Genomic DNA, 24,416 nt, shown 5'->3' with positions numbered 1-24,416 from the left:
GGTATCTTGCATGAATGTCTGTCGTATATATTGCAATATCTAGCATGGTATCAGTCGAGAAAGTGGTTGTTTTTCAACAGGGATTTACCAGAACCTACGGTATAGGTAGCTAGGAAAGATGGATTTCGATAATTAATTCATTTTCTCATGCTTGATCATCATCATGGATAGTGTTATTAATGTTCATCAAGTAACAGGTCATTATAGAATCAAATGAAATATGACACTTACTTCATAGCTTATTCAACGCATCAAATCATTGATGATGTCAAAAACTTTTTCTTTATGACTTCACTCATACATTGAATTATATATATATATATATATATATATATATATATATATATATATATATATATATATATATATATATATATATATATATATATATATAAATATATATATATATATATATATATATATATATATATATATATATATATATATATATATATATATATATATATATATATATATATATATATATATTTATTTTTTTTTATTCCAGAGTCTATTGAACGACTTCCTTTTTTGAATCTGATGCTGAAGGACCCTTCTTTCACAATGGAGGAAGTGATTGCTGAGGCGAAAACATTCTGTTTAGCCGTGAGTAGATGGAAATTCCAAATCTATTAAAATTTTAAATCCACCATATTCCTTATTTCGATGTTTACGATGGTTGCGTGAGATTATTCAAAAATGGTTTCGGAATATAGCCTCAACATCTTTTGGTCTAATGGTGACCAAAATTGATATAAATATAAAATCTGTCACGACAATTTCGATAGGTGATAATGAAAGGGTCTTCTTGAATTACTTTCAAAACAGAGTTTCTTCCTATCGATAAACTCTGTTTCATTATCCAGAGAGCATAACCACATCTACAAAATATTGTGGCGATATCATAATACGGCATGGAAAATCACATCTATGTTTGAAAAAATATGTTTGAAATATATTTTTTTCGTTAACCAGCTATTGCATCCCTAAGAACGACAACTCTCAAAGTCGAAACTTGTGCGAGCTAAGGACGAGGTCTTAACTTTTAACGTGTGATTCCTAACACGGATTGGACGATAGCGAGTTGAAATCGAGCGTTCTGCCTGCGACTTGAACAATCGACTCACACATCGGCCAATTGACTGAGTGAACAAAGCACCCACGTCCAACCGATCTAAGTCCAAATGATATTGTGGCAATGTCACAGTGGCGTAATTATGGCCTACTCAGGTGAAAACTTTACAATTTTATTGCTATTTCACTACGATAAACTTTGCAATATTGCTGCCACAACTTCCTTCTAAACTTGAAAATATCTGAAGTATTAAAAGAAAATTCTTCTTTACTCGCTCTGAATGATCCGTTAGCTGTTATTGGATTGTCTACTTCAATATTTTATCAAAGAGGTGAACATAATTGGAAACGTATTATTTCTCAGTCGCTTTTGATAACGAGATTTTTTTTAAGGACAAAACACAAACACTACAGTTCTGGTCTGACCTTTATAAAGCATCAGAAGTTGCTGAGGTGTGGACAGTTTTCTGGTTCAGAACAGTGTTCCAAGCTTTTAAGAAGCAGCCTTTGCAATTACAGCGACATGATTGTGCCAATATATATTAGTGTCCATTTTAACCCTCAACATACTTATCGAAGCAGAAAGCGGAATTGTACGACCTGATATTATCATAACCGATGCCTGGGTTTATGTGGCATTGAATTGAACTTGATTACTTTCACCCCATTTCGAAAGCACTTCTTTATCCTAATTAAGATATGCAACCTCCTGCTGCCGGTGAAGATGTGCCTCCGTAGCCGTTGTTCTGGAATCCAAATGGAATGACGAGACAAGTATGTTTGTCGTCAGCAAAGTAATATATTGGATTTTTGTTTCATTGTAATAGGTAGTTGATATGCAATAAAAAGAGGGTTGAGGACAATATGGATCTCTGGGGAACACCAGCGTTGATGGTGAAAGTACTCGAGAGATATAAGTCGACGGCCACTTGCATAAATGCTCTTTCGGAAAGCTGAAGAGCCATACAAAAAATTATCCGACAAACCATAGCATCGCAACCCCCATGCTATGTCAAAATTCTTAGAAATATCAAGCGCAACACCTCTCGATTCTCCATGTTTCTCCTTGATGAATATAAAAACAAATTCATCATACTCAAAAGATATGTGATCCTTTCCTGTACGAGTAAATTGTACTTACTCATTTTCAAATCATACACTGGAATTCTCGTAGTCAAGAAACACTTCATTGTGGGATTCTCACTATAATGTTTCACAAAAACGCAACACGTGTTTCGCTTCACGATAATTTCTTCAGACGGTATATCGTGCTATGTTACATCATAACTTCAGATAGATAACCTTCGAGGGTATAATAAATAGGTAAATTCATGATTTAACTTTTCTTTCATATAGTTTCTAAAAAGGATATAGACTCGGGAAGTAAACACAAAGGTAGGTTATTCACCAGAAATTGTTATTGTGGTTGAAAAATTGATACTTTTCATAAGTTCGTCAGTTATTAACAAATGAGAGTTACGACACACCCCACTGAAGTAGTCGTTAGAACGGTAGACTGTGGTCTCGGGTTCCAATTTAACATCAGAGGTGAATTTTTGTAATCGCATAAAAACTGTTTGAAATCGAATAAAAATCGAATAAAAAACAAAGGGAGAAAACATTTTTGAATGCTATTCAAGGTTTCATGTCATCCATTCGTGATATCCTTCACTAATGAATCTTTTTTTAAGTTTTTTTGTCATGAGTCATATATTTCTTAGGAGAGATTGCTCTTTGGATTTCTAAGGCTCCATCTTCAAGAAAAAATGTGGGAAACTTTCGAAGGAAAAAATTCATTTTATTTCATATAACCCTATGGATGTCTTTAAGTACTGCCATCGTGACATGAATAGATTTATACCTTCCGGTGGCATGAAGTCATAATGTTATGAAAGGAATGAGTGCCTCGTTTTTAAGTGTTATCCAAAATAGTGCTGATAAAGTGTCTTGTTCTCAAGAATGATAATGATCAATGTGATTGAAATTCTATATCGATACTCTTCCATATATCATATTGTGTAGCGTTCTTCTGAATGATTTCTGTTTTATTTTCATAATGAATGTTTGGAGTACACACTTCCTAGGGGGAATTGATATGCGTTCAATTCAATATTCAATCGAAATTAGTTGTTACGAAAAGGCTTTTCTTGTAAGTCGTATCTAAAAGTAGCTTCTGTACATTATCAATACATTTTCGTGGAGTGATTTTTTCGAAGTTGACTGTTTTTTTCTTCATTTCGAAAGTATTTAATTTTTTTGAATAATGTTGAAAAATTGGAGAGCCGTCGAAAAAGTTCGTTCTCACGTCTAATGTAACATTTCTCGCTTCTTGAGTAAAGAAAAACCAAAATTATTTCACTAAGTTGAGCGATCATACTCACTTCTTGACAAAAAAGTTGTTTTCAAGTTGAAAATGGATTTTTTTCGAGGTGTGTGATTGTAGGTAAATTCATGATTTTAATTTCCTTTCAGGGCAGTGAAACCAATGCATCTTCGACATGTTTCCTTCTCAACCTATTAGGATTGTATCCAGAAGTTCAGGTAAAAATTTTTCAGTGTTGTTTATATGAAATTATAGATAGAAGTTTGATTCATATAGAAAATTTTAAGAGAAATCATCAAATCAAATCAAATGAAAATGTACTTTATTGTCTGAAGAACATAATTCTCATTGACAAAGTCGTTAACAAAATGAAAGAACAAAACAACACAATAATCACCTTCAGATATCTATCGATATGATAAATAGTAAGGTAAAAAAACTGATAGTAATCATAATTGGAATACCTACGATAAACATTAGTGTGAAATTACCCACAACTTTTCATCCACAGTTTATGACGAAGGACAATCGAACAGGGTTTAGAATGAGATTTGCGAACATTGTTGCCAGATTGCAAATATTAAGAATTTTACCTGTATTTCGATGTTATCATTTAAAAAACAAGATATATTATTGAAATATGTCGAATAAATTAGTCAGCATTCTACATAAACTTATTATATCAGCCAACTGTCCGTATACAAGAATTAACCCATTAGTTCCCAACGTTGCGCATACGAAACATTTTTCAATCTATTTTTTCGTGAATACGTCTTTGAGTTTTTTGAATTTTCACCCATTGTATGTTATTAAAGGCATATTTATTGATAATTTGGCAAGAAAATTCAGTGATTTATTGAGAAATCGTATTTTTGGTAAACTTTTCAAAAGTACTCAAATATAATTTTCAATCCGTCCCTGTTTGACTGTCCCAGAAATAATAGACTGAAAGGAAATATATACGATAGTTCGCGAAAATAACCTTACATAGTCTCAGTACAGAATATCACACCGTCCCATATGTTGAAAATTCATCAGTTTTTGTATGATATGCTATTTTGATTATTGTTGCGTTTACGCAACTTTGGGATTACTAATTATTAGAATTCGGAAAAGTTCGGAGAGGGCGAGACACGTGGCGATCGTGATGATATGGTTCCACAACCTGTTGATTCCTGTGTAGTTGAAATTGTTAGGTCGTGAATTTGTGCTCGTTAGTATTACTCTATTGAATAATTGATATTATTGGTTAGTGAACTGTTTATTTCGAAAACATCTTGTGATTCATACAATTCAAGTGAGTAATTTCATCTATTGCAATGTGTGAATTGCATAATATTCTATATAATCTATATTATGTATGATTTCATTCTTATTGGTTTGATTCAGGTTATGTCTTGGGAAAACAGAAGGCCGTTATCTACTGCAGGAATGATGGCATTATTAGAAGAGGACGATGAATTACAACAAGCTGACGGTATTGCACCGTATATATACCACCACCGGTTGATGAACTGACAGACGAAGAGGAGATCGATGAAGGTATAACCGAGACTGAACTGGATATTACAGACGTCGCTGGGACTTACGAAATCCACGCAAATTATCCTGATGAATCTCAAGGAGTTGATGAACAACCTATCCCATCAACTTCAAAAATAGGAAAGAGTTCTTCCAAAACGGACAAAAATAAAACGAAGAAGGAAAAGGTGAAGAAAGCTATTCCAAAATGGAAGAAAGAACATCCTACATATACAACTGCACCACAAGAGGAAGAACGTATTAGACTAGAGAAAATAGAAAGTAAAATTGGTGGAAAGTCTCCTTACGAAGTTTTCTCTTTGTACTTCACTGATGAAATCTGGGATAAAATCGTTCATTTTTCAAAAAAATATGCGAATGATCATAATCGACATTCCTTTGAACTAAGCTGGGCAAGTTTGAAGCGCTTTTGTGGTATATTGTTCTTTTCTGGCTACCATACCTTACCAGCTACAAAAATGTATTGGTCAAAGGACGTAGACAAAGGTATACCGCTAGTGAGAGTTTGTATGAGCAGGAACAGATTTGATGCCATCAAACGAAATATACATTTATCAGATAATGATCAACTGAATACAGATGATAGATTTTTGAAACTGAGACCCATTTTTGATATGATGAACGAAAGAAACATGCAATTCGGAATTTTTTCCCATAATTTGTCTATTGATGAGGAGATGGTGCCATACTTTGGTCGTCATAGTTGTGAAATGTTTATAAAAGGCAAGCCAATTAGGTTTGGATTCAAATTGTGGTGTCTGTGTAGTTCTAATGGATATTTGTATAAATTCATTCCATACGGTGGGAGAAGCAATGATGATAGAAACGAGTTAGGGTTAGGAGAAAGGGTTGTCCTGGATCTTTTGTCCGCTGTACCTCAGCCATCTAAACATCCTGTATTTTTCGACAACTTTTTTTCTTCTTATGAACTGTTTTGTTCATTGAGGGAAAAAGGTTTTTATGCAACCGGAACAATTCGTGAAAATCGAACATGTAATAATACACTGGAAACTGTGAAAGTCATAAAAAAGAAAGATAGGGGTTTCTATGACTTTTCATTTGATAAGGATCAGGAAATTCTTCTAGTCAGATGGAATGATAACTCTGTTGCAACAATGGCAAGTAATACTTGCAGCATTGAACCCCTTGTAGCTGCAAAACGATACGATAGGAAAGAAAAAAATAAAATTGCGATTCCTCAGCCAAAACTTATTGCCGATTACAACCAGTTCATGGGAGGAGTTGATCTCCACGATAACGGCATTTCAAACTACAGGATTCATGTAAAGGGGAAAAAATTGTGGTGGCCGCTTTTCATAAATTTGATGGATAGTGTTATTGTAAATTCCTGGAAAGTATATAATATAGCAAATAAACAGAAAATCTCACAGTTAGAGTTCAAATCGTATGTTGCGGTCAGTCTGATGAAAGCAGAGGAAACTTGTAGTCAAGGAAATGAGGAAATTGTAGGACATACTGATTCTGTGAACCCAACCTGTGGAAGACCATCCAAAAATGCATTACCTTCCACTTTGCGCTTTGACAATGTTGGTTATATCATAGTTGAACAGGAAAATAAGGCCAGGAGAAGATGCCGACAATGTAAGAGCAATACCATATATATGTGTACGAAATGTCAGGTACATCTCCATCCTGACTGCTTCCAACAATTTCACAAAGCTTGATCATGTATCCTACAAATCCCAAAGTTGCATTAACGCAACATTTTGCTGCACCTAGTGTTAAGAAAAAAAAAATGTTTTTTTGTTATAACTGGCTATTCGAATTCATTTTTATCCATAATAAATAGTTCAATCATCCAAATAGTTCTTATTATTATCTTTGGGAATTAATGGGTAAATACCGAAAAAAAATGTAAAATGAGAGTAAAATATTATTCAGGAAAAATTCATTTGTACCGAAACAGGTAGCGTATGAAAACTGGAAAATTAGTTTCTCGGTAAAAATTTTATGACTTGTAAAAGGTATGTCATTTGAAATATCCTGCGTTGAACGATACCGTATGCCCAGGAAAGACTTATCTACAAAATATCAAATTTGTCACTGATCAAAAATAGTTTGTTGATGAAAATTTCACAATGAATTCTTCGAAAGTATATCTATCGACGTGCTGAAACAGATTTGCGTATCTTACGTTCCTTGGGTGCGAAAAAAAATAGTTTCATATATTAGAAACTGAATTACTGAAATAAAGTCAAATTTCTCACTTATCAAAAATAGTTCGTCAATAGAAATTTCAGAATATATTCTTCTAAAGTATATCTATCGACGTGTTTGAACAGATTTGCGCACCATACGTTCCATGGGTGCGAAATAAAATAGTTCCTTATATTCGGAACTGAACTACTCAAATAAAGTGAAATTTCTCACGTATCAAAAATAGTTTGTCGGTGAAAATTTCAGAATATATTCTTTGAAAGTATATTCATCGAAGTGCCAAAATAGATTTGCGTACCACACGTTCCTTCGGTGCGAAAAAAAAGTTCCGTATATTCGGAAGTGAATTACTCATTAAAGTCAAATTTCTCACTTATCAAAAATAGTTTGTCGATGAGAATTTCAGAATATATTCTTTGAAAGTATATTTATCGACGTGCTGAAACAGATTTGAGTACCATACGTTCCTTCGGTGCAAAAAAAAAGTTTCGTATATTCGGAACTGAATTACTCAAGAAAGTCAAATTACTCACTTATCAAAAATAGTTTGTTGATGAAAATTCCAGAATAAATTCTGCAAAAGTATATCTATCGACGTGCCCAAACAGAATTGCATACCATACATTCCTTGTGTCTGACAAATGATAGTTCCAATATTCGGAACTGAATTACTCAAAAAAGTCCAATTTCTCACTTATCAAAAATAGTTTGTCGGATGAAATTTCAGAATATATTACTCGAAAGTATATTTATCGATGTGCTCGAACAAATTTGCGTACCATACGTTCCTCCGGTGCGAAAAAAAAGAGTTCCGTATATTCGGAACTCAATTACTTAATAAAGTCAAATTTCTCACTTATCAAAAATAGTTTGTCGATGAAAATTTCAGAATATATCCTACTAAAGTATATCTATCGACGTGTCTGAACAGATTTGCGTACCATACGTTCTTTCGGTGCGAAAAAAAAAATAGTTCCGTACATTCGAAACAGAATTATTCAAAAAAGTCAAATTACTCACTTACCAAAAATAGTTTGTTGATGAAAATTTCAGAATATATTCTTCTGAAGTATATCTATCGACTGATTCAAAAAGATTTGCGTACCATACGTTCCTTCGGTGTGATAAAATATATCAATAGGTTCTGCTCATCCACGAATTTATACATCAGAATGATCTGAGTGTACTAGTTATATTGAGAGGCCTTCCATGAAAGGAATTATCATAAAAAGTTTTTCTATATTTTGTTTACTTCAGTTGAATCAAAATGATACAAAATACTTCTTCATAAACATTAACCGCTGCCATGTGAAAACCAGAAAATCAAAAGTTCCAATACCGCAGAGTCCATATTGGGCGTCGTTGCCAGGACTAAATGTCTCTAGCACACTTTCTATTGTGTCTCAAGTATTTTAATGGGATTATATTCTGATTAAGGTACTCATTAGTAGGCACTGGAATGTTCTCACATCTCTTCGAAATATAATAAAAATCTCACGAATATCCTAGAAATTAGAGCTTTCGCACAATGGTATGCCAAAGTTTACCGGTTCAGTTTTGTCAAGATGGGACGGAAACGCAAAACCCTTGCAACTTTCCTTTCGTGGTATTTCAGTTTTCCAACCCGATGCATCCTCTTTACCTAAAAAATGACCATCTGAAATTTTCCAAATCTGATATATATGGAATATTACAATCAACCTCCAATGTATCATGTCAGAAAAGTTCATTTTCAGTTTCATGGGGATTGTGAAATATTTTCTTACTCGAAGGGTGGAGATTGAATTTTTTTGTCGAAAATGAATAATCTGGTAGAAATTCATGACTGGTAGATCGGACCTGCAAGAATTTCTGCTGACCTGGAAGGTTCATTTTCAATGTTATGAGAAATGGGAAATTTTTCAATACTACAAGGGTGGGGATTTGAATTGTCGAAAATGATGAGCCTACAAGAATTTCTGCCCTCCTTCAATATTACGATACCAATGTCTATTGAAAACAATTTGTTGACCTGCAGACCTGCAAAATAATAAATTTTCGGTTCCGATTGTATCAAAGGATTTATTTTTCACATCGAACTTGCTGGTTCACTTGTTTTGGTTTGGGTAGCTGTTTGTTTGAAAATTGTTTTTAGTGAAGGTATGTTAACAACATTAATTAGATTAGAAGTTATATTAATAATAGTCCATCAATTAGACACTTTCAGTTAGATACATGATTCATTATTGTTTTATTCATCACAATAATATTTAATTATACTTACGATTTGTTGAAAAATATTAAATATAACGATGATGTATTTCATAAATTGGCAAAAATAAATTTTGGCGTGGATAGTAATAGAAATATGTTCAACATATACCGTGCTATCAGATTCAATTACGGAAATATAAAGGAACTCATCGTGTCTCATAACGAAAACCATATTATGACAAGTGATTTATTACAACAGATCAAAAAAGCTGTAACAGTACTCAAAATAGATTTATCAGAATCATATTATAGTAAAGAAGGTAGTTATTCCAAACTTTGTATATTTCTTGAAAAACGGAATTCGCTAAAAAATAGATTGAGATTGAGATGGCCAATATTTTCAAATATTGTAGTAGATTTTTTTACGCATTTTTGAATGCAATTTCTATATTTTGGAATAATATGTCTTTATTAGATTATATTAACAACACATATAGTTATTTGAATGATAACAATTCAAGACCAAATGAGATAACTGAAATGCATATGTGTCGTCATTTTTTCAAAGTTATTTGCAACGACATAAATAAAACCACGAGTGACATTCCTGAGAGGAATTTTTAAATTCAAATTTGCTGCTTCATTTGAGCTCAACGAATTGGAAGAAATATTTGAGTGGCTCATGTGTCTGGTAATTCTACTGAGTAGCACCACAGAAACTGAATCTGTTTTGAGAGCAAAAAATGTTTTGACAAATAAAACATCAGTTTTACTGAATTCATCAAGTTTGAACAGTGATCAGATATCTGCACCACAAGAAGTAGATACTGATGCCAACACCTTGTATAAAAATAGTGTGTATCATTACATACATTTCTGTTGATTACATTGAAATTTGTATAATTGCCAGTATTATTGAGAAGTTTTCTGGGATAAGAATTTTCGATCAATATGTCTCTAAGAAGTCTGAGATTTTTTTGCTTGAGGGAAGGATGTTCAAATTTTTCTATTTTTTCTTTCAAACAGAGTACTAAATTGATTTTAACTGATGTTTTATGAAAAGAATAGTAATTAATATATCTTCCTGAATTAATAGGTTTGACATACCAATCAGTAATCAAGGAATCGTCAGTTTTACGGATAACTCTCGTATCAAGAAAAGGAAGGGTCTGATTATTTTCTATTTCGATAGTGAACTGTAAATTTTTATCATATCTATTGACAATATCAAGAATTTCATTAGATTTTTCATAAGGTATTGCACAAATGTTTTCCGGGTATTACATCTTTACAAAATAGTACTCCTTTACCCAATATACCCGTGTAGAATCTCATAGTTGTGATTACTTCTTTTTTTCTAATAATAATAGCTTTCAGAATGTAAAAAAATTCTGGCAAAATTATCGAAATAGATGTTCATTGACGGAATTGGTCACTAAATTTTTGTGATGAATATGTAACGATAACTATACAATTTATAGAAAGAAAACCTTTTCATTTGGGAAAATGAATGCATATTCGTTAAATTTATTGATGAATTTGAAAAATATAAAAGTACAATTATGGAAAATGTTCTAGTATATGAAGAAACTACCGATTTATTGAAACATATGAAACGAATTATGATAATTCAATTGTGATAATATGCACTTCTATTCATAAATAAATATATATATATATATATATATATATATATATATATATATATATATATATATATATATATATATAAATACATTCATGCTACCTCAACCGTAACAAGAATTATATTTTGGTGAATACAACCTTCTGTCAGATATTCAATGTTATCTTCTTTATGAATAACAACTTTATTTTTAAAATCATCTATATATAACACCAGTCGGTCATATGCTACCTTCATCATAAGAAGAATTATATTTTGGCCAACATGCCAAATAATGGTAAATACAACGTTCTGTCAGGTAATATTTCAAATATTCAATGTTATCTTCTTTATGAATAACAACTTCATTTTTAGAATTATCTATATATAACGACCAGTCAGCCATATGCCACCGTCACCGTACGGAGAATTATATTTTGGCCAATATGCCAAATAATGGTAAATACAGCGTTCTGTCAGGTAATATCTTAAATATTCAATGCTATCTTCTTTATGAATAACACTTCATTTTTAGAATTATCTATATATAACGACCAGTCAGCCATATGCTATCGTCACCGTAGGGAGAATTATATTTTGGCCAACATGCCAAATAATGGTAAATACAACGTTCTGTCAGGTAATATTTTGAATATTCAATGTTAACTCTTTTACGAATGACAATTGTTCACTTTTAGAATTATCCATATAAAACGACCAGTCAAGTCAGTACTACTTGAAGTTGGATGTATGTATGAAGTCGAAGCTCAAAACCACAGTAATTAGTCAAAGATGATAACCCAAATGAAACTTCGGAAAGATCCACACTTTCAGAAATTTTCAGCAAAACACCAATGTTCTGTGAAACTAATTGCAATATCGAAAACTTTGGCAGAAATAAACTGCAAAACTGAAAATGTTTGCATATACATACCTAAAATTGGAAAACAGATATTTAGCGGATTTGAAAATGTAAAATATACCTATGATAAGAAAATTTTTTGACACTGATTATCTTACGCTGAATAATAAACGATGGGTAGCTGTGGTCTTGACTTCTTAATAATTAGTATGATGCAATGTTGACAAAAGTATGTGAAGATCCTGCTATTTATTTATCTATAAGAAATTTGTTGTTCGTTTGAATTCGTTTGAAAATACTTATTATTATTTGAATTTGAAGCTATTGCTGAGTATTTTTCTGTTTTGCTTAGAAATATTGTTTTCAGTTTCTGTGAAAAATAGAATGTATTATTCACTTCGAATGTTGATCATTTATTCAGATAAAGTTACAATTTCAGTTTTTCCATCAACTATTAATGTCGATACTTCAAATTTATTGTAAACTGTACAATATTATGTCAGATTATGATAAATACCTATCCGAATCTATAATTATTGATAATGATATTAATTAATTTTGGTATTATGTTATTTTATTCATTCAAATGTTCAACCGAATAGCCATACCAAAGATGTAATCAAATTAAAAATTTAAATTTGAAAGGAACAGAAGAGAAGTATGTTGATCGGATCTGATCAAACACGTGGATAGACATACTTTCGAAGACTGTACTCTGAAAATTTTATCAACAACCTTTTTTTAAGTGAGAAATTTGACTTTTTATGGACTAATTCAGTCCCGATTATACGGAACTTTTTTTTCGCACCGAAGGAACGTATGATACACAAATCTGTTTCAGCACGTCGATAGATATACTTTTGAATAATATATTCTAATATTTTCATCTAACTATTTTTAATAAGTGAGAAATTTGACTTTCTTGAGTAATTCAGTTCCGATTATAAGGAACTATTTTTTTTCGCACCCAAGGAACGTATGGTACGCAAATCTGTTTGGGCACGTCGATAGATATACTATTGAGAAATATATTCCGAAATTTTCATCGGCAAACTATTTTTGATAAGTGAGTAATTTGACTTTTTTTAATAATTGAGTTCCGAATACACGAAACTATTTTTTTCACACCCAAGGAACGTATGGTACGCAAATATGTATGAGCATGTCGATAGATAATCTTCAGAAAAATATATTCTGAAATTTTCATCGACAAATTATTTTTGATAAGTGAGAAATTTGACTTTTATAAGTAATTCAGTTTCGAATATACGAAACTTTTTTTTCGCACCGAAAGAACGTATGGTACGCAAAATCTGTTCCAGCACAACGATAGATATACTTTCGAGTAATATATTCTGAAATTTTCATCGATAAACTATTATTGATAATTGAGAAATTCGACTTTTTGGAATAATTCAGTTCCGAATATACGGAACTATTTTTTTCGCACACAAGGAACGTATGGTACGCAAATTTGTTTGAGCTCGTCGATAAATATACTATTGAAGAATATATTCCGAAATTTTCATACGCTACCTGTTTCGGTACAAATTATTTTTCCTGAATAATATTTACACATTTTTTTCAGTATTAATGCTTGTATACGGATAGTTGGTTGATATAATGAGTTTATGTAGAATGCTGACTCATTTATTCGACATGTTTCAATAATATATCGTGTTTTTAAAATGATAACATCGAAATACAGGTAAAATTCCCAATATTTGTAATCTGGCAACGCTGTTCGCATATCTCATTCTAAACCCTGTTCGATTGTCCTTCGTCATGAACTGTGGATGAAAAGTTGTGACTATTTTACGTCCGTATATCGGACGCAAAATAGTCATCGTAAACATCTCTCCAGACTCTAGAATATTACAGATTCCCAACGGATATTTTCATGGCTTGTTTCTGGTTCTGATAATTTTCCTTCTCTCCTTACCAGATGTCAGTAATAGACAATTCAATGGAAATAAGTTATTGCCAAAATTGAAAGTAAATATACATTTTTGGTTCATCATAAATTCGATTGGGGACGCGAGCGTTATATACATAATGTATATTTTCATTTCACTCCACGCATTAAATTGACTCCTATTTGACCAAAAGTCGTGGAAACCCTGTAATACCCATTAAACGTGACTTCGGGACTCCCAGATCAGAATTTCCATATATTTGTATTGAAGTCTGAAAAGTTGAAGTTTATAAACTATAAAAAAGTATAACAAAAACATAAGCAGTTACGATACCATTATAAATTTGATCATTACCGATTGAAGTTCCAAGGTTTCTCAATTCTGCTCGAATTGAAATTTGTAATGAAGTACCTAATATTCCTGCTCATACTCCAAAAATAAAATATAAAGTTTCAATATTTTTATGATATGTCGAGAATAACCATTTGTTCGGTGGAATGGCTGAGAATAAGCAATGAATTTTCAAATTTATTAACGAAATAAAAATGTCATATGTCATATGTCAGTGTTATAGTCAAAATTGATTTTAAATTGCAAATTTGAAGGTGAAATCAATTTTTAACGCCTAGATAAAAATCTATTGTCAACTTTGAAGTTTGAGAGTTTGTACTACCTTGAATAATCCAACTAAAGTAAATCTATTCAATAAAATAATTCAAAAATTAAGTTTTGAGGGGCTGATCAAAATTGATTCATTTCTGAAAAAAATTAACATTCAGGAAGTAATTCGAATATATAAGAACATAGAAATTAATGTAAAATTAATTAGAATGAAAGTTACTAAAACAAAATTATTTTCAATCAAACTATCAGTGATCAGTCATTTAGGTAAAAATTCTAGAAAAGGAGGTAATCATCCCAAATTAAAAAAAATAGAATAAAAAATAATTTTCATTAATACTGATTTATTGAATAAATTATTTGTTTTAAATGGAAAATTTGCAAAATTTCAAGAATATAAAAATAATGTCTATTAAAATTAGAGAGTAAATACAGAAATACCAAAATCAAATTATTTTTATAAATGAAACTCTTGCTAATATTCGAGCTATATGATTGATAGAGAAAGAAGCTAAAATTTTTCGTAATCTAATTTAATTTAATCCTGAAATCCCTCTTACTATAGCAGGAAAAAAAACAAAAAAATGAATTGTATTAAGATATAATCTTAAAATAACTATGGGACTCAATTTTTGCTGGGTTAATATAGTAAATGTTATTTTTGCTATTCCAGTTTTCAATAGAAGGGCTGAATTCAATATTAAATTTATGAAAACATTGAAATTTCTGAAAATAAATTCGTGTAAATCATCAATTATCGAAATTGAAAACAAAACAGCTACAGATGCCAATCTTTGTGTGATAAAATATTTTATTGCTAATTCAGGGGATATAATCTTTGCGGGGATTTCAATAAGGAAATAATTGAAAGAAGAATAATTTCCAAACCAATACATATTCAAAATCAAGAATATGAAGAAATAGCAATCAGAGCACCAACAATTAAAAAGGAAAAAATAATAATATAAATATATTTATAATCATAAAGAGAAGGGGTGAAACCTTTATGAATGGGGCATGGATCCAGAAGCTTAATTAGCTTATGTTTATACATTTTAGTATTCAATGTACACACATTTTTGATATTTGTAGAAATGGGTAATGCCAATGAATGTAATTTTCGAGAGTGTGGTGGTGGGCAATTTCACACACGATTGATTCTATAAAAATTATCCTTTTGTCAGGTATCGCGCATTTTTGGCTAATTTAATATATAAGAGAAACTCTATGAGGGGATTCTCCCTTATTTTTCTTATACTTTTTCTTATAACTCATACCATGGCCTTTATTAGAATAAGCTTATGTAATTTTTTTATGAACTTTTGGTGCATAGTTTTTTCTGGTAGTTCATGTTTATTTTCATAGAAATTTTCTAGTAAGAATTTTTTATCAAAAAAAGTCCTAAGAAAAAAAAAAAGAAGCAAAAAATCACATTACACAAAATTATCGGAAATATATTCAATATTAAAGTAGGTACTGAAAATTGAAAATAATATATTCATTAGTATATAAATATAATTATGTATAATTAACAAAATATAATGAATCAATAATAAATATAATTTTTATATAATACCATAAAATTATTCGAAAAAAATGTTCCTTTATCTTTAATATACCAGAAAATCTTTATATATTTGAAGAATGAAAATCATATAAATTGAATTATTGCAAATGATAATTTATTGGTGAAATTATTGAAATTCAATTTTGAAAGTTTTAGGTGCTAAATTAAAAAAAAAATAAGTGATAAGAAAGATATGTTGAAAATACTAAAAAAATGAATAAAATTAAAGGAAAAAAGTATCAAAAATAAATTATATAAGTTATATAGATGAAAAATTGAAAGCAAAAAGTACGCAAGAAAAAGACTCAATTTTGACCGATTTTGAGAAAGGTGTCTTTAAAAAATTGCAAAAATTTTACTAGGTGTCACTAGGTTTTGTAATGAGCTGAATTTTTTTCGAAATTTGTGCAAACATTTTTTTTGCAAAATATGTTGAATTAAGAAAAATGTTAATCTATTACAATTTTTTTTATTCAAAATATTTGCGAGGTAAAAATATGGTCATAAAATAAGATTTTGGGGGACAATTCTATCAAAGAAAAAAGATAAAAGTGTTAGTGACTATTTGATTCTTGAATAGAAATAATTTTTTGGGAAATTTCTATTTGAAACTGGGATGATTGAAAGCATTAGTGAAGTTATATGAGATTTCCATTTTGTGCATTTATAAACTTCCGTTTCAAACAACTCAACCATACCACACAGCTCCCTACGGCTCTGAGGAATGATTTTATACAGCCCCCTACGACTCCAAATGAAAATTCTACAACTGTGAGGAATATATATGATAGACCAGAGCCTCGGAATGGATACACCGAAATATGTCCTGAATAGATAGAATTTTGAAGAAATTCCTGTTCAAAATAAGGATAATTGAAAATATCAGCGGAGCTACTTGAGACTGTTGAATAGATATTATTTTGGGAAAATTTCTGTTTGAAAAGGGTGATTGAAACCGTTAGCGAAGCTAACTGGATTGTTGAATAGATATAATTTTGGGAAAATTTCTATTTGAAAAGGGATATTTGAAAGTGTTAGCGGTGCTAGTAGGATTGCTGTATAGATAGAATTTTGGGTAAATCTTTATTTAAAAAAAATAATTCAAAGCGTTAGCGGAACTACTTGATGAACTATTATATAGATAAGAATTTAAATTATTGGTGAAATCACTTAATGAATAATTCAATGAATAATTAAAGATTTTGGCGGTATTCTAGTCTATTCAGAGGAATCTGTTCTGTAATAGATAATTAACGATTTAAATTACTTTTTTTTCTTAGTTTGTACATGGTCGCTGGAATATTTTAAATGAGAAAAAATCTTTAATTAAAGAGGAAATCAGGTCAAGGTGCAGAAGTTTATGAGAATTATTTACCCTTCAACGAAAAAATTTGTTGGCTTATAATTTAAGATCATCTCTTGATTGATTACAAAATGTTTCTCCTGCCGAACATGATAACTCAGAACTACCTTATCTAACTTATAAATTCTGATATGGCAGATTAGTGTACTGAATTCAAACCCCATTTATAAAGTTTAAACTTTCTTTAGAAATGATGACTTGAAAAACTATAATACTACAAGATAGAGCTTCCCCTTTGATAAAACAATTAACTCATTTTCATGATCATACATAAATAATTTCAATTATTATTATTGCATTAGTAGGTAGGCCAATTAATTGAAAGATTATTTTTGAATAAATTTTCACATGGATATTTATTAGAAGGGCAAACTATGGAAATTATTAGAACTGTCTTATCTACAATTACTTTAATTTTTATTGCTATTCCTTCGTTACGTTTAATTGACATTGAAGATGAAAAAATAAAAATAAGAAAAAATGAAAGACGAGATTCCAAACTAAGCTACTTCACGACACGTTTCGATTATTAGTACCAACAATTGTCCTTAAATGAAAACTGATGAGTATTTCATTTTCATTTTTTTTATTACTTTTTCACTTATTGTTTTCTTTAGAATTTGTTTTCTTTAGAAATAAGGTAGGTTGTCGGGTGGTTCGACGTGGGTACTTTGTTCACCTCGGTAAGACCTTGTTAATCCTTAGCTCGCACAAGTTTCGACTTCTGAGAGTTTTCGTTCGTAGGAGTGCGACAGCTGGTCAACGAAAAAACATATTTTAAGTATACGTATTTAAGTGTTCTAATATTTTCTTCAATTTCCTTCTAATTGTTCATTTAATTTCATTTCTCTTCCCATTGTTGATAAGAATTTTTCTGTAACTATCTCAACTGAATATTTTGGACCACTTCCTTTATTGATCCAAATAACTCAACTATTGACATGATTGACATGAGAATTTCGCTCACTCAATCAAATAAAATTTTGTACTGGATTGCTTTTTAAAAATTATTCTTCATCCCTGTTCATAACTTTTTCACAAAATTTTCATGAAGCTTGCTCATTTTCGTCCTAACATATGTCGGGAAAGACATAAAATGAATGAGAATGGTGAAATCTAAATTTGAATTGGTATCTTACGATTTGATTCTCTGGCAACACCGCGGATGCAAAATAGTTGTTATGTACAAATAATATACATTTGTGAATGCAAAAAAGTACTAGACATGTGAATGAAATATACAGGAAGGAGTCAATACGGATAGTGAAGCAAAAGGAAGCAAAATCACTTGAAAGTGAAAAAAGTGTGTCGTTTCTGAAATAACATAAATATTCAATATACGCAATTATATTCACCTTGGACGCAAAATGCTTTGTCGTCTGCGAAAGAACGCAAAATGCTCGCGGGATGTAAATATATATATATATATATATATATATATATATATATATATATATATATATATATATATATATATATATATATATATATATATATATATAAATATATATATATATATATATATATATATATATATATATATATATATATATATATATATATATATATATATATATATATATATATATATATATATCACAATGTAGGTTTTCACGGATGGTGGAATATGATGTGTTGTTTTCCGCTTACACCTCTCGAAGCGAAGCAGTAACACGTCTTGATAATGCCATCTGAGATGATGGCGAAACGTCGACTATCGAATAGAATGGTTCAAAAACAGATAGAAAAACATTAAATAATGACAGTTGATAAAAATTTTTTGGCTGACAATGTCAAGTAGGAAAATTCTGAATGATACTCGAATTACTAGATCTTTTATTTTCTTTATCATATTTCAGTAGGTACGTGAAAATTTTGCTAAGACTATCAATATCAGTTCGTTTATTCATTGAATGTTCTTCGTTATTAATATATATTATATATATATATATATATATATATATATATATATATATATATATATATATATATCATTTCCCAAAATATTCTTTTGGTTGTATTGGTTTCTCTATCTAAAATATTTGTATTTTCAAGTTTCATTTTATGATCCTCCGAATTAACATGTTCTGTTATCGCACAAGAAATATACCGAAAGCTTGACATATAACAGAGTTTTTTTTGTAACAGCCCAGCTATTGACTGCAACCTCACGAATTGAACCGATTCATTTATATATTAGAATAAATATTTACTCTTTTCAGCTGCCCGAGCTTTCGCTAATGTTTATTAGCTTTATCGGGGGCTAATAAGACTGAATACTTATTTCAATCAACCGAATCCCCAAAAAACTACTATTCTATATATATATATATATATAAGAATAGTAATGTGTTTCATTGATAGTTATACATTATATATATATATATATATATATATATATATATATATATATATATATATATATATATATATATATATATATATATATAATGTATAACTATCAATGAAACACATTAAATAATAATGCATAATGAAGTCGAATTTCACACATTAGAAGTTCATACAGTAGAATTCATCTAATGAGTAGAAATCATTCGTCAATTGAAGTTTTGTTACGGTACTTTTGAATTGTTTTTTGCTATCTAAAATTTCAATCTCATTTGGTAAGTGATTGAATAATTTTTTACTATTATAAAATATGGAATTTTTTATTTGTGTCGATGTTGGAATTGGTAAGGTTATATTTAGTGCTTGTCTTGTGTTGTATTGAGACATCTTATGAGTTTCGTTTTTAAATTTGCTATGCATGAGACATACTGGTTCTAAGATAAAAATACAAGGAAATTTCATGATTTATAAAGAGTGGCTTGCAAGAATCCCGAAATTTATCTTTGCACATATACCTTAATGCTCATATTGAAAACATATTGACTACATGATCCCCAAAAACAGATTTCATGTCTCAGATGTGAATCGATTGAAGCATAATACACACTTTTTGCCATATGTACATATGTACATACATAAACCCAGAAATTTTGTTTCCGACATATAACTGATCACCTGAGAGAGGGATCTAGCTCGATTCTACAAAATCAAGTCATGGAAAATGGATATTGGGAAGATATAGTTTATGTTTATGTTCATTAAGTTTTTGGGTTTTTAGGCCCATGGCATCCTCTGACAGGTTTGAGAACCTCTGTGACATTTTTCCTGACGTTTCATGAGTGCGCAAGACTCTCTTCTTCAGACGGCCCTCAACTCTGGCGAAAGATGCTGATTTCGCAAATTAATTTGAAATTCTGTTTGCCACATTTTTAAATATCATTTGGGTTTATGGAAAAATAAACCACTTGTGAATTGAAACAAATTTTTCGAAAATGAGTACCGACAGTAATAATTCAACTGGGAAGTTTTTTTGAGTTGCATTGAGACTTATTTCACAACATTGGTGTAACTCTCAAGAAATGAACAAAAAAAATTCCATTCTAGCCTTCATAAAAAGTTTTCACAAAATCTCATTCAGATATTTCAAAAAAAATTTCAATATATGATTACCATTTCAAAAAAATTTCTTATGAAATATCATAAATTTATTTTTTTATGATGATGAAAAAAGGCCTCATTTCCGTAGTATCGCAAACAATAAATAAGCAAATATATTAAGTTTGTAGTTATCAGTAATAGGTACATATTGGAAACATCATCTCAAGAAAACACAAGTCACCATCAAGTATTCATAACATTTGTGAAATTTTTGTTCTGGTATATTATAATTGAAGTTTTCATTCAAAAACTCTATTTTCACCAATATATTCAAAACGTTATAGTTCATTTTTGAAAGCGGATATATATATTTTTGAAAGCGGTGATAAAAGCTCGTTATATAATCAAAACCGTTACAGAATGCTTCGGGTGAATTACGCATTGAAATTCCATTATCGTAATATAAGAGAGGCGCTTAAGATGTATATTATGAGATGATAGTACTCTTTATGAAACTAGAACCATAAAAAAAATTGATTTTTTTTATGTTTTCTTACGTAGGTGGTTGTGATCTCAAATATGAATACTGTTTCAAAATTCGAACAACTTTAATGAATAAACTTTTTTGATAATGTCGAAAATAAGGATAGTTTAGCCCCGATCAAAATTTCTATTTCTTGTTCTCCTCTGCACGCCGTTCGGAAATTTAGAATTTTGACAACTCAACCACATCCAATTGATACAAACTTTGATAATGAAGAACTATCATGTTCCTTGATGAATAATGGAAATTCAGATACTGACAGTTTTTCATTACTGTTTTTTTGGGTTTATGACCTTCCACAATCTGAAAAATAAAAAGATAAATCAATAGAGAATCTGCTGAAGTGTAGTTAAGGGCAAACTGAAAAGTTCAACCCAAAAAGTTACTGAGTAATATAAAGTACTGGAAAGTAACTCGTCGTTACTGATCACATTTACTTTCTCTATAGATGGTGCAATTTTCAGTAGGTTCCTCAATAGAGAAGTTTACAGATTTGCTCATGCAATATCACAATCAAATAGAGAGTCTTGAGGTTTGAAGCATGATCTGTCGAGAACTATCTCCAGGAAGCATTATTGGAAGATTTTTTCAGCTACACTCCTCTGATATTTTGAAGGGGATCATCACAGCCTGCACCAGTGTAATCCGCTACTTCATGCTGTCACGTGCGAATAGTTTGGCCTCATATAACAATATCAGCAACAGAGCTGTATTTCAGTTCTGGGGCTATTCACGATGATCCTCTTTCTGGTACAAAAAATCCCCAAACTTTCATAAAAAGCATAACAGCCGTTTGTTGGCGATGGCCAAAACAAAGTATCGAACGTCAGTCAAATAAGCAGTGTAAAACTCAAATAAAATCGAATAACTCAAATTGTATCAAATTGAACAACTAACTAATCGATTGAACGAATAACCTGGTAGAACTATAGTATTAAAACACAGAAGAGATATGGTTCTGAAAAAAATCCTGACGACTCAATGAATAGTAAAAAAAAACTCAACAAACTCAGAAAATGACTTTATATAATTATGTAAACCTCATTGGGAGTGAATGTGCCTGGTTAGATGATTATTCAGAATGGAAAACTTCAAAATCATTTCTATAAGTGTTCTTCATGTGAAGAGAGGCACAGAAAAGACCCTTTCAAAATCAGATTTTTCGAACGTTCTATCGGTTTCAGTTTAGAAGGCAAGCAATATTATCACCTGGGGCATCGATCCCTTGAAATAGGTGTATTCACAAATGGCGTCCAATAATTCTAAGTAAGACGTTGGGAAAACTGAATATCCATCTCTGTCTGTGCATCACTTCTCATAGAATACGAGTATTCATCATTTCACTTCGAACACTATAGAACGAGAAAACTACATGATTTATTTGATTCATGGAGTATTGTTGCACACTTCTCAGATGCATCCCAGATCTGCAGAAACAGAAATTCAAATAATTGGTATTTTACAATCTACGAGATGAAATGGATAAAAAAGGCTTCTTTATATTCAGATTGTTTTGTTACCTGTGTAAAATGAAATCAATATTATTGATAGTTTGTGAAATGCTTTTTCTCTGAGACTCGACAGTATAACAACAAAAAATCTTGAACACATCGCTCCTCCTATTTTCAAACTTTTGCAAACCAAACCACTTCAAGATTACTATTGTAACCATATACTACTATTGCAACCATATACCTATAACCAAAATCTCAAATCTGAGTAAAATATTTGAAAAAGCTCTAAAAGTAAGGCTTCTGGTTTTTTGGATAAGAATAGTAGGTACATTATCCAAGATACAATTCGTATTTTGAAAGATCGATCTACAAATGATGCCATTGCTTACTCACTCGAAAAGTCTAGCATTGGAATTCGCGTACCAGCACTAGCTCTTTTGCATAGCTACTCATATGTGAGTGAACCGAATGGAGAGAATCGGCAGTATGCAAAGTAGTTTACTCATTAGACAAAACAATTTTGTTCTATCTAATCAAGACTCGGTCATGACTCAGTCAGGTCCTTATATATTAGCGTTCTCACACTTCCATTTTCTGTTTCATTCTACCATTACTTTCAATGATTTTTCATATTATTTCTGTTTCAACTCACACATCCGAATATTTTGGTACAGTTAATCATATTATTTTCAACAATTTCGAAATTTCATTCAATTTGATTTAATTATTTCTTCCATAGATTCAAAATCTGTTACCTAACACCATTTCAGACAATGTAAGAAACTCTCATTTCTGCTTTGTATCGTCAGATTCAGTAAATGTTCTCTTTCGTGTATATAGTTGATTAGCGTGTGTTCCGTATTCAGTATCATTATAGATTTTCAAAATACAGATTTTCCATAATCAAATAAGTACCTTCTCGATGATTTCAAATAAATATCATATGATTGATCATAATTGCGTAAAGTTTTTTATTCCCTCAGCAAAAAGTCTATGAGGAAATAATCGATATCCTGGGCCCTGATCGTACTATTCTAGCCTCTGATTTACCCCAAATGAAGTACACGGAGAGGGTGATTAAAGAAAATCTACGACTTTTTCCAGTGGCAACGATTTTCGGAAGAGAAATCGGGGAAGACATAGATCTTGGTGAGTGTGAAATCGTGTTGATTCCTAGCAAGTACATGAATAGTTCCAGGAGTTGTGGAAAAGTGCATTTCATTCTTCATTTTGATCACTTTTCCAATGATATTTAATAAACTGAGTTGAGTCAAAGTTTGACTTTCGTAACAGGCAAGAATAGAAACAGCTCTATACACCGGAGATGGGGGGGACAATTTCTCTGGGCTTTGTTAGATTGATTATTTCTTGATGGAATGGGGTCAGGAATCATTTTCTTGACATACAAGTTGATTCGAATCAGTTTGGTAACTTTGTCATCATTACAGATACAGGATCGTTCCAATGGCTTACAACGTTTTTGCAAATTTTAAGTTTAAATGAAGTATGGAACTGACCCATATTTGATGAAAATTCACATAAACGTATTCAAATAATACTTTATTCATAAACAGTTTATGTTTCTACTTGTTTTTTGGGGTGTTAGTTTTGCGTACAAATTGACTGATCGATGGCAAAAGTGAAATTTCTATACTCAGCTTTGTTCAGGTGGTTGACGTTTGGGTGAATAATCCTTTTCCGTTGTCAA

General features: G+C 30.7%; 1 protein-coding gene and 1 long non-coding RNA gene across 3 annotated transcripts in view; both read left to right on the top strand.

Annotated features, from left to right (window-relative positions):
• Nucleotides 1-24,416, top strand: part of LOC111510187 (cytochrome P450 4c3-like) — a 118,218-nt gene that overhangs the window by 82,563 nt on the left and 11,239 nt on the right. For both annotated transcript variants that reach the window (XM_074186180.1, XM_074186179.1), the window contains exons 8-10: nt 509-606; nt 3,547-3,615; nt 23,692-23,857. In XM_074186180.1, coding sequence (XP_074042281.1) covers nt 509-606; nt 3,547-3,615; nt 23,692-23,857 — 333 coding nt within the window. The remainder of the gene's footprint in view (nt 1-508; nt 607-3,546; nt 3,616-23,691; nt 23,858-24,416) is intronic.
• LOC141487278 (uncharacterized) lies at nt 11,051-12,235 on the top strand. Its single transcript, XR_012468304.1, has 3 exons — nt 11,051-11,414; nt 11,470-11,574; nt 11,633-12,235. It is a non-coding gene; the product is annotated as an uncharacterized lncRNA (long non-coding RNA).

The sequence above is a fragment of the Leptinotarsa decemlineata genome, unplaced genomic scaffold (assembly GCF_025532065.1).
Source record: "Leptinotarsa decemlineata unplaced genomic scaffold, Ldec_3_MD MMD2_tig00078422_RagTag_RagTag, whole genome shotgun sequence".
In the NCBI taxonomy this organism is placed as follows: domain Eukaryota; kingdom Metazoa; phylum Arthropoda; class Insecta; order Coleoptera; family Chrysomelidae; genus Leptinotarsa; species Leptinotarsa decemlineata.
Note: the sequence above shows the minus strand (reverse complement) of the source record. Positions and strands in the feature narration are given on the sequence as shown.